Consider the following 12284-nt stretch of genomic DNA (forward strand, 5'->3'; position numbering starts at 1 on the left):
AATCTGTGGAAAAATACCATTTTTTTTTTTTTTGCGTGGCATCTAATTTTTGCCAAGAGCTTCACATACATGATGTCTTTGAGCTGCAGTCTTGTGAGCAATAAATTATTATTACCTCCCCTTTTTTTTTTTACAGAGGAGGAAACAGGCTAAGAGAGGCTAGGTGACCAGGAGGGCATCATACTAATAGTAAGGGACAGAGACATACAAGCAACCAGATTTTCTCCTTGCGAGTTCAACCGAAATTGCTGGAACAACCACCTCCCACGTACAGTGCCCGGCTGCGAAGACAGCAACGTCGCCCCAGTTCCTGTCCTCGCCATCCTCGTCGCCCCACCCCCCTTCTTATTTCTAGATGGTACAGTCCTTTTCATCTATCGCGAGACTGGAAGCGTCTTGCCTCTGGTTGCCAAGGGAACAGAGTTCCTGGAAGCAGGAGGGCTTTGGACAGGTAGCTTCTGCCACTTCCACAGCAGCTGCGGTGGCGGGAAAGGCCCCTCCTCTGTGGGGGGAAGTGGGTGACGCTGCGAGTGTCAGCGGTGAGTTTCTGCCTCCGTCAGTGCCGTGACGACTGGCGACTTGTTCGGTGAGTCCCCTCTGGGAAGGTGAGGGACCACACGCTTCAGGGGCGGGGCTCTATCGCCGCGCGAGGAGCCAATGAGTGGGCGGGGCGGAGTCTTGTCGGAAGACTTGGCCGGAGACAGGGTGTCAGTGGAAGGGCGCAGGGCCAATGAGAGGGCGGGGTGGGCGGTGCTGGGCGGGCTAGGTCCCGGGGGCGGGCTCAGCCGGGGCTCCTCCGGCCAGAAGAGGGAGCTGGTGGGTCTACCCGGAGTGGTTTCTCCCTCCGCAGCGACGGTTTCTCCGGGGTTACTTGGACCTCGGAGCAAACGATCCTGACGTTAGGACCTAGTACCAGGGTCGCCCTGCTTCCCGTTCCTTCTTGCTCCGGAGATCTGGAATTTACGTAAAACATCATCACCAGCAATTAAAATACACCATAAACAGCAAAAGGATGCGAAAGGCAGTTAACAGCAAAGTGGGAGTGGCAGTGGGGTGGGGGGTTGAGGGGGTTGGGGGGGATGGTCTATAAACGTTTGACTAGAGACTTAACCGCTGATGTCATTAAAGAAATGTAAATCGGATCCACAGATACCGTTTGACACCTATGAGATTGGCAGAGACGAAAATCCGTTGATGATAATCAGATTGTCCCCAGGCTCGTGTGGGTAGGAGTGTTATTTGGTACGTCCCTTTTGGAGAGCGTTTTGGGGCACTACCGAAATTTGAAGCCCAAGTGTTCTTTGACTCACCAGTGTTAATTTATTTTATGGATATATCACTAACCAAAGTTTGTACAAAGATGTTAACTTAAAATAGAAGTACAATTTGCATACAATGAAACTCACTCTTTTTAGGATAGAGTTCCGTGAGTTTTGACAAAGGCATACAGTTGTGTAATTACGGCCACAATCAAGATACAGAACAGTTTGAGCACCTCCGCGGAATCCCCTAGCATCCCTTTGTAGTTAACCCGTCTTCCACTGCAGCCCTTCGCAACCACTTATCAGTTTTCTGTCCCTATAGTTTTGTTTGTTCTAGAATGTCGTCTAAATGGAAGCAAACAGTATGTAGCCTTTTGTATCCGGCTTCTTTTACCTTGGCATAATGCATTTAAGATTCAGCCATGTTGTTGTGTGTATCGGTAGTGTGTTCCTTTTTATTTCCGAGTAGTGTTCGATTGTATGGATGTACTACAGTTTATCCATTCCTTAGTTGAGGGACATTTGGACTGTTTCATTCATGTACAGGTTTTGTGTATGAATATAAGTTTTTATTTATTGGGTAAATACCTAGGAATGAGATTGCTGAGGCATACGGTAAGTGTATGTTTGGTTTTATAAGAAACTACTAAGCAGTTTTGCGAAGTGCCTGTCCAGTTTTGCGTTCTTACTGGCAACATATGAGAGTTCCAGTTTCTCCCTAAGCTTGTCAGTTTTTTTTTTTTTTTTTTTTTAATATTAGCCATTCTAATAGGGTGTACTGGTATCTCACTGTGGTTTTCAGTTTGCATTTCCCTGGTGACTATGTGGGACTCTGGTGGTGCAGTGGTTAAGAGCTTGACTGCTAACCAAGGGGTCTGCAGTTCTAGTTCACCAGCTGCTCATTCAGAACCCTATGGGGCAGTTCTACCCTGTCCTATAGGGTAACTGATGAGTCGGAATCCACTCCATGGCAATGGGTGTTTGTTTTTGTAGTGACTAATGTATGCCATCCATACATCTTTGGTGACATGTCTGTTCAGATTTTTTGTTTTCTTAATTTCATTTTGAGACATCTTTGTATATTTTGGATACAAGTCCTTTATCAGACATGTGTTTTGCAAATATTTTCTCCCAGTCTGTGGTTTTCGTTTGCATTTTCTTAACAATGTGTTTTGAAGAACACAAGTAAATTTTGTACATTCCAATTTATCAATATTTTCTTTCCTGAATCTTGCTTTTGATGGTGTATCTAAGAAATTTTTTGCTTAACCCAAAGTCACACGTATTTTCTAGAAATCTTATAGCTTTAGGTTCTACTTTTAAGTCTGTGATCCATTTTGAGTAATTTTTTTTTTAATGTGGGTAGCTTCGTTTTTAAGAGCCAATACTCTATATACAACCTAAATAAGCAGATTAAAAAAAAAAAAAAAGCTACATCTGTGCAATAAAATACCATGGTACCATGTGAAAGCATGAAGTCTATCTATAAATGCTGATGTAGAAAAATCTCCAAAATTTGTTGTTAAGTGAAAAAAGGAAGTTGCAAAGTGCCATGGTACTTGTGTGCGTATGTGTGTTAGTGTTGGGGAGGTGTAGGTGGGTATAAGGATAAGAGATTTGCATACGCCTCAAAAAAAACGAGAGCTACAAAAATCTCTTAGCACTGACTCTTGAGGGGAGGTGAATTTTAACTTAAATTTTTTTTGTATTATTTGTTTTCTTTTCTCTTAAGAGCAAGTATTTTTCACATAGTAAACAAATATATGAAGTAAAAACCAGACTATAAAGTAACTTTTTAGACATGAAAATAAATGTAATTTCACTTTTTTTTTAGGTTGGCTGTTTATAATTACTAAACAGAGGAGGATTCGTTTACTTTTGATTCTCCCATTCATCCAAAAATATCAGATTATAGCAGCCACATGTTCTAATTTTGGTTTTAAATCATCCATGGTAGTTATATTCCTCACAAGTTTGTAGAAAAAGGTTTAATCTTGTTTGAAATGAATGCTATCTGAATTGGTGTATGTTAACAATTTATTACACTTAGAACTTGATCATAAATTATTTAATGTATAAATATATGTAATACATGAGAAATGTTTTATCATGTAATTTTAAGTGAGAAATACATGAATCCAATTTTGTTGAAAGAAGGCATAAAGCAAAAATGGAGAAGAAACATACCAGGATGTTTAGCTCAGGGTGGGGGGACATTGGGAAATTTTAATTTATTTTTGAATACCTTTAAAAAAATTAAAAAAAAAATTTTATTATATACTAGAAATTTTAATAAAATAAATAAAAATTTTAAGAAACATTATTATACAAAATTGGAAAATATAATCAGAGTTGTTGTGGGCTGAATTGTGTCCCCCAAAAATATGTGTATTGATTTAGCTGGGTCATGATTCCCAGTGTTCTCTGATTGTCTACCATTTTGTCATCTGATACGATTTCCCTACGTGTTGTAAATCCTGTCACTTGGCTTAGTGGCAGTTGTATTGATGAGATCTACAAGATTAGATAGTGTCTGAAGCTAGTCTCTTTTGAGATATAAAAGAGAGAAGCGAGCAGAGAGACAGGGGGACCTCATACCACCAAGAAAGAAGCACCGGGAGCACTGCGTGTCCTTTGAACTCAGGCTTCCTGTGGGGAGAAACTCCTAGTGCAGGGGAAGGTTGATGACAAGGACCTTCCTCCAGAGCCGACAGAGAAAGCCTTCTGGAGCTAATGTCCTGAATTTGGACTTCTAGCCTACTAGGCTGTGAGAGAATAAACTTCTGTTTGTGGTATTTCTGTTATAGCAGCATTAGATAACCAAGACAAGAAAACCGAGAAAAACGGACACGAGAATATCCATGAACCCAACAAATCACAACCCATCACTCTTACTGCCTTGATGTGTGACCATCTTTCAGGCCTCTTTCTGACTAGTCCTTCAATTAGAGAAATTGTACTTTTTTTTTTAAAGCAATATTATTGACAATTTGCCTTTTCTTCCATCTCTCCCCCTCCTCTTTTTTTTTTCTCTTTTTGTATGTGAATTTCTTATTTATGGTCTTAGGCAGTTTTCTATTAGAATGTTTCTTTTTCATATTGAATGGTAAGAGGTCTTTAAATATGTAAGTTTATTAAACTTTTGTATATCGTGTATGATGCATATATTTCCCCCAGTTTCTCAGTGCCTTTTATTTTTATTTAGAATTCCATTTTATGTTCAAGACTCACGAGCATTACATATTATATAATTGAGTCTATTAGTCTTTTCCTGTTTGATTTATGTTCTTGACGTCATGCTTAGTAAGTTATTACCCACCTTATGATTATATAAATTTCCTTTTGTGTTTCCTTCTAACCCCTTGAAGATTTCATATTTTACATTTATTATTTTTAAAATAAGTTTTTACTTTTATTTCATTAACGTGATTAAAAATGTCAAACATTTCTATAACATGTGCAATTAAAAAAAAAAGCAGTCTCTAGACTCACTCCCCAGAGGCAGCCATCTTGAACTTTTAAATATTATGCTTATTTAACTATTTTTTGGGCTTTGTAAATGTTTGGACATTCTCTTTGATTTGCTGCTATGATATATTAGATTATACTACTTCTTACCTTTACACACTCCTTCCCACATACTCTCGATATAATGAAGTTACATATTTGGTTAAATCAACATTCGGTGCTTATATTCTTATAATTATTTAAATACTGTTTGCTTTCTTTTTAGTACAAGACTTTATTTATCTTGTGGAATTTCTGTGTGCCTAATGGCATTTCTTCTCAAACACTCAGATACATCTGTTAGAGCCTATTTCATTGCCCTTTATGGATAGTTTTTTCTACATGGCCAAATTCATAGGGCAGGCTCACAGTTATATCTCCACTTACCCTGTAACTATATTATTTTCAGGAGCAAACACAATAGAACAGGCCTGTTTCTAAAGCAAAGTGAAAGATTTCTGGAGCCTTTTAGCTGATTCACGTCATTGGCAGTTACTGTGTCTCTCCCTTTTTTCACGTGTATTATACCGGCTCTGCACGGGCTTCCATCTCATTGCTCCCTCTGTGAGCCACGATAAGTCCCCCTTGACAGGGTGCTTAGGCATTTTCAAGACATTTGGCCTCTTGGTGACTTATGCTTTTTGGTTGTTATGTATCGGGTCAGGGTGATCTGTCATCCAACAATAATAATGTCAGTGCCTTCCTGAGTGGGCCCAAACCCTTTTGCCGAGTTTGAATTATGTTGACATCAGTGCCTTTTTCATTTACTGAGATGGAAAGAGTTGACCTACTGCTCCCTTAAGCATCAGCTTTGGCACATTGAATGGCTGGAGACGAAACCGTGTTATCCCTCCGTGCCCCTCGGGGGGGCTTCAGGTTGTTTATGTTTGTGCTTCCTCCTGTTGCCAAAACTTCTCTGGTCTCTGCCTCTGTTGTTCAAAAAAAAGGAAGAAAGGTGGATGGATCATTTTGTAGGGTGAGAGAAGGACGTTGTTATATGTCTTAGTCAGCTAGTGCTGCTATAACAGAAATACCACAAGTAGATGCTTTCAACAAAGAGAAATTTATTCTCTCACAGTTAGGAGGCTAGAAGTCCTATTCAAGGTGCCAGCTCCAGGGAAAGCCTTTCTCTGTCGACTCTGGGGGAAGGTCCTTGTTATCGCTCTCCCACTGGTCGAGCAGCTTCTGATTGCAGGGACCCCGGATTCAAAGGATGCACTATTATCCTGGCTCTTGTTTCTCGGTGGTATGAGGTCTCCTGTCTCTCTTTTATGTCTCAAAAAAGATTGACTTAAGACACAACCTAACCTTGTAGATTGAGTCTTCCTTCATTAACATAACTGCCTCTAATCCTGCCTCATTAGTATCATAGAGGTAGGATTTACAACACATAGGAAAATCACATCAGATGACAAAATGGTGGACAATCTCACAATACTTGGAATCATGGCCTAGCCTAGTTGACACATATTTTTGGGGGATGCAGTTCAATCCATGACATTATACTTGCCAGGGAAGAAATGTTGCCTTTTTTCACTCTGTTATTAGATAACTGGTCTAATACATAATTAGTAGGAATTTAGGAAAGGAGTTGTTGGAAGATATCTATTTACATGTAAGTATTGAGAGGCAAAACCTGGAATTCTCCCTGTTGCTTCCATTTTATCCAGTATGTGTATATCCTCCAACATTACTGAAGAAATCTGGAATGTTCTTGATCCAGGTTGCCGTTTTGAAGAATGAATGTGCCTGCAAAGCCCAATTTCTCTCTCTAGCTTAAGCCAGTGTGCCTAGAATTTCCAGCTTTAGAAAGCAGCATTGGGAATAGAGCAGCCAGGGTAGAGAGAGGCCTGCAAACAGTATCACGTGAAGAAGAGTTGAAGAGATTGGCGATGTCTAGCTAGATAATAAGGAGCCTTGGTGGTGCAGTGGTTAAGTGTTTACCTGCTAACTGAAAGGTCACCAAGTTTGGACCTACCAGCTGCTCCGTGGGAGAAAGACGGAAACCCTATTGAGCAGTTCCACTCTGTCTTATAGAGTTGCTATGAGTTGGAATCACTTGATGGTAGTCGGTGGAGCCAGATAAGAAAAGTCTGTCCTACAGTAGAGGAAGTAGATTTTGTTCTCTGTTGCATCAGAGGGCAGAAGTAGAATCATAGGTGTTAGCAGGGGAAGGTTGGTAGCATCAGAACAGTGCCCTGGGCACTAGTATTCCATGAAAATGTAGAGGCAAGGAGAAGGGAATTCAGAGCTGGGAGGGAAGCCCAGGCTAGAGTGGAAAGGCTAGCAGAAGGAAGGCAAAACCAGAAGGCAGCAGAGAGGCCCTAGCAAATCATTATGAGGTGAGCGTGGATCTTGCTTGAGAGGCATTGGTGTCCCATGAGTGTCCCTTCAGGGAAGGCCAAGGGCAGAGTAAACATTTTCTCTTGGAGACACAGGAAGCCATTAAGGTGGCATTCATTTCTGTGTTCCCTTTTAGCCACTTTCAGGATCTGGCATCCTGGGCAGCATGCATTGCACCTATACTAGCATGAGACTTAATAATCCATGTACATAAAATATAAAATATCTTTTGATGAAATTGGGGAACCCTTAATGTGACTTCTTTATAACAAAGGCTCTGAGTTAACTGCATTGTAACATTAACTAATGAAACGCTTAAACATCTATGCTATAACTTGCTCTTTAATTTTTTGTTTGCAGCATATCAATGGATATTATAAAGGGAAATCTAGACAGCATTTCAAAACCAGCTTCAAGTTCAAGAGCACATGCTGGGAGCAGAGGTTCAAATGCTTCTTTAGAGGTTCTCTCACCAGAACCAGGGTCCTTCAAGGTAATTTACAGATGAGAAATCATTTAAACTACTTCTCCTGACCTCTCAGCAATTGATGAAACCAAGGCTGTTGTTAAGATCCAATTTTAAGGTTTTTCTTTAGAGGGTGGACTCAGGGAACACCCATAGATTTCTTGGATTTTACTCTAGAATGTCTAAGATGAAAATACTCTTTTTCTTTCCTTTCTCCTTTCCTTCCTCCCTTCCTGTCTTTGTGGCTAGTTTGTTCACGGTTTTGCTTTGTTAAGGCTTATTTGTTAACTTTTTGTAAGAAACCTTTGTATTCTAATATGTCACCATTGATTCTTACTATGAAAAAGAATTCTTATTTAAAAAAAATGGTTTGGGTAAAGATCATGTGGTATATGCTTGATAGGTACATTATCTGGCCACGACTTCCCTTCCTTTTCCTTAGTAGTCTCTTTTCCTTTTCTTGAAATATCTAAACTTGATTTTTTAAAAAGAATTGGTTTTCTCATCTGTGATATGGGACAATTTATTCTCCTTAAGGTTGTGGGAAACGAAAATGTTGTCTTATGGTGAAAGAAAATTGCAAAATTATGAATCCATACTCATTTATTCTTTTGATTTTTGGACTAGACTCTGCATTATGAAACTCTGGAAGTTTTTGTCTGTCATGATTTAGTTCAGGAAACAGAAAGAACTACAGGGATTGAATACAAGAATTCGTTTCCTACCGAACCATCAAAAGACCTGCAGGAAAGAAAGTTGTGGGAGGGGTTTTCTCCTGGATTATTGGTTTCCAGCTGCTGCTGCTGTTCCCAGCACTGCCACAAGTCATTCAGAACCACAAAGCTGGTGGCTAGATAGGTATGCAGAGACCCTGCCTTTCGCATTTCCTGCCAGCTGCCTGCAGGAGCTTAGGAAGGTGGCCTCTGCCTCCGGTCTGCATCCTAAATCTTGTGCAGGTGCATCTACCTGGATGATCCCAGTGTGTATCCAGCTTACAGCTAGGGATTTTGGCTTATTTTTTCTTATGAATGTTTTTCTGGAAAGAGCCAATAGTTGTAATTTACATAAAAATCCCCTGGGTTTCAGGTAAGGAATCTAATTGTTTGGAAGAATTTTATTTACAGAATGTCCTTTCCTGGGGCTAACATGAAGGTATGGAGTGAGGGGCGTGGAGTAATGAAAAATGAGGGTAGAATGTGGGGTTTAGAATGAAGAAGAAAGAAAAATCACACACATAGGCCACAGGGTAGGAGGAGCAGGAAGAATAGAAACAGGCTATTGGTGTGGGATGAGGAAGGTGGTTGATAGCTAGTGGGGTGGGGAACCATGGGAAAAATTGTGAAGTAGGCAAAGTTTGCCTTTAATTCTCCAGTTTTATCTTTTGCTTCGTTGTTTCGTGCTCATTCTAAGAGTTGGAATCAAACCTGTTACCGCTGAGTTGATTCCAACTCATAGCGACCCATAGAACAGAGTAGAACTGCTCCATAGGGTTCCCAAGGAGTGTCTGGTGGATTCAAACTGCTGACTTTTTGGTTAGCAGGCATAGCTCTTAACCACTATGCCACCAGGGTTTTCTATGGGGTAATACACATACACAAAGGGCTTTGTGTACCCTGGAGCTTGCTATACAAGTATGTTGCTAACATCTAGTCAACTTTTGTATATACTGTATTACCCCATATGAGAATCCATTTCCTGGGAAAGCTCTGCTGAATTAATTTATGTCAAGATATAAATGACTAACAGGGTTCATGTAACCTCTTCTAGCAATTTTAGCACTTTCACAGAATCATATGGACTTAAAGATTTACTAGACTCGGGAGGTCATGGTCCCCAGACCTTCTGTTAGCCCAAGACTGGAACCATTTCTAAAGCCAACTCTTCAGACTGGACTATAAGACAGAAAATGATGCTGGTGAGGAGTGAGCTTCTTGGCTCAAGTAGACACATGAGACTATGTGGGCAGCTCCTGTCTAGAGGAGAGATGAGAAGACAGAGGAGGACAGAAGCTGGCTGAATGGACACAGGAATACAGGGTGGAGAGGAATGTGCTGTCTCATTAGGGGGAGAGCACCTAGGTGTATATCCCAACCCAGTGCCATCGAGTCGATTCCGACTCATAGCGACCCTATAGGCCAGAGTAGAACTGCCCCATGGAGTTTTCAAGGAGTATATAGCAAGGTGTATATAAATTTTTGTGTGACAGACTGACTCGATTTGCAAACTTTCCCTTAAAGCACAATAAAAAAAAATTAAAAAAAAAAAAAAGATTTACTAGATACTGTGGAATTTCAGGCTTTATCCAGCCTTTGACAGAAGTGTGTCTTTAAACAGAGGATCCTCCACAACAATCCCGAGGATACATAAGGTGGATGTTGTTTTGTCTATTTCTAAGTTGGTCCTCCAACAACTAGTTGCATAGTATACTGGATCTATTTTCTCCTATACTACAAAGGAGCCCTGGTGGTGCAGTGGTTAAATGCTCAGGTGCTAATCAAAAGTTTGACAGTTTGAACGTAGCCAGCAGCTCCTGGGGAGAAGACCCGGTGATCGGCTTCTGTGAAGGTTATAGCCAAGAAAACCCTATGGGGCAGTTCTGTTTTGTCAAACAGGGTCACTGTGAGCTGAAATCGCCTCAGTAGCAGCTAACAACAAGAAGAAGCCAAGATCACAAGCCAGAACTTAGGAACCTCAAGCCCCAAGGTCCACACTGAGCCAGCGCTTGGCCACATGGCCCTGGTTGAGAGCTCCGAGAAGGTGGCCAGGCTGCCCCTTGAGGAAGCCTGGATGTGCCCTCCCCACTCTTGGTTACTGGTGCTCAGAGTGAATGCTCTGACATCCGGGTTCTGGGACTAGGAGACGGCCCAGTGTGCATTACATTTAATTAAAAAACATTAGATTTCTAGAATACTTTAATACTATTCTGTGTATATATGTATGTTCCCATATATACTTTCATTAGGACTGAAATATTCTAGAATTTTTAAGGTTTTAAAAAATATATTATTATTTGGAAACTTTTTCTTTGGACATTATTTTTAGGTTGATACTGCAATCAAGTTGAACTCTGGTAAGGAAGGCCACTCAGAAAGCACAGAGGAAAGTAGAAACAGCGACAATGAGAAAGGGGAAAACTTCTTGGAGACAATACAGTTGGCTGATGTGGGGTCAGATGAAGACCTGGACTTTGTTCAACATCAGACAATCCCTGAGTGTTCAGGTATGATACTCATTCAGTGACTGTCTAATAATAGTTACAGGTGTTATATTTAAAATATTATAATTACATATGTTTTTTAACAGCTAAGTAGAAATAATAAACCAAAAAAAAAAAAAAAAGAGACATACTTTTTATGAACAAGCAGTCACCAATTTTTATTTGGAATCATATTAAGAGCCCTTAAACACCCTTAGAAAAATAATAAAATATGCCATTTAATAAACTTGTTGTGGTTGTTTTACATGAATGAAGAAGGAAGCCTTCTGCATTTGTGGCTTGATTTATGCACAATAAAATATATCTGTAAAGTATATATACTCTTTAAGGGATAGTCCCACTCGGCTTTAATAATATTTTGATTTTACAAAGGTGATTTTTTTTCATGGTTACTAAATTAATTTTGGTCAGATTGAATTAGAACAGCAGTTCTCAAAATGTTGTTTGCAGCGCCAGGGGCATTCTCTGAGACCCTTTCAGGGGCTCCAAAAAGAAAAAGCTATTTTCATAGTAATACTGCTGCGGTATTTGTCTTTTTGCCAACTCTGTTAGTATTTGCACTGATGGTACAAGAGCAGTAGTAGTGTGATGGTTTTACTGCTGGTGTCTGAGCAGGAATCAAGGCAGTGGCACCCAATTGTTACTAGACATTGTATTCTTCGCTACCAATGAAGGCAATGGCAGAAACAAACAAACAAACAAAAAACAGCCAGTGTCATTCAAAAATGTCCTTGATGAAGAAGTAAAAATTATTCATCCTTTTAATAGGCAGTGTGGCAAAACGGAAAGTCCACATGAAACGATTCTGCTGTATGTGGAAGTGTGAGGGTTATCTTGATGGTTAGAGAGCTGGACTAGTCATTTTTTTAATGGACCGCCACTTTTACTTGAAAGAATGACTGCCAGACAAACTGTTATCATTCAGACTTGGGTATTGGGCAGACACTAAAAAAACAAAACCAATAAGTGAGCCTTTCACTTCAAGGAAAACAATTGCCAGTATTTGTTGCCAATGATAAAATTGAGCTTTCAAGTGAAAATTAGAATTTTGGAAAACTTGTGTCTATCACTGTAAGCCTGACTGCCTCCCAATACTTAGACTTTTCTGATAAAATTGGTGGTGAGATTAACAAATGTGATTTTTAAAAATATTATGTGGTGAAATGTAAAACGCAGACCTTGAAGGTCTCTGTAAGCGTTCAGTGAACCACTGTTTTCCGAAAGGCCAATGCAGGGTGTTATACAGCCGTGCATGGGTAACAAATCCACTCAACTTGTAAGATAGGCCCACAGATTTTAATGGATCACGACAAAGTGTTTGCTGATACAGTTTCAGGGTTGACATTATATAACTAAACGTTAAGAAACTACCACTTGTTGAGTTTTGGTGTAGCATCAGAGAAGAATATCCACAATTATCTGAAAAGGCTATTAAATTGCTCCTTCCTTTTTTCCAACTCTATATCTATGTGAGGTCGGGTTTTCTTCA

At 40.0% G+C, this 12284-nt stretch overlaps 1 protein-coding gene across 7 annotated transcripts in view; it reads left to right on the forward strand.

The window, feature by feature from the left end:
* The first annotated feature begins 415 nt into the window (after nucleotides 1-415).
* Nucleotides 416-12284, forward strand: part of FSIP1 (fibrous sheath interacting protein 1) — a 173805-nt gene continuing 161936 nt past the window's right edge. For 5 of the 7 annotated variants that reach the window (XM_049897841.1, XM_049897842.1, XM_049897837.1 and 2 more), the window contains exons 1-3: nucleotides 416-586; nucleotides 7473-7605; nucleotides 10621-10798. In XM_049897841.1, coding sequence (XP_049753798.1) covers nucleotides 7480-7605; nucleotides 10621-10798 — 304 coding nt within the window. In that variant the 5' untranslated portion in view covers nucleotides 416-586; nucleotides 7473-7479. Of the gene's footprint in view, nucleotides 587-1144; nucleotides 1243-7472; nucleotides 7606-10620; nucleotides 10799-12284 lie in introns of those variants that run through there. The other 2 variants (XM_049897838.1, XM_049897844.1) reach the window with 2 other exon arrangements.

This window comes from Elephas maximus, chromosome 10 (genome assembly GCF_024166365.1).
Source record: "Elephas maximus indicus isolate mEleMax1 chromosome 10, mEleMax1 primary haplotype, whole genome shotgun sequence".
In the NCBI taxonomy this organism is placed as follows: Eukaryota; Metazoa; Chordata; class Mammalia; order Proboscidea; family Elephantidae; genus Elephas; species Elephas maximus.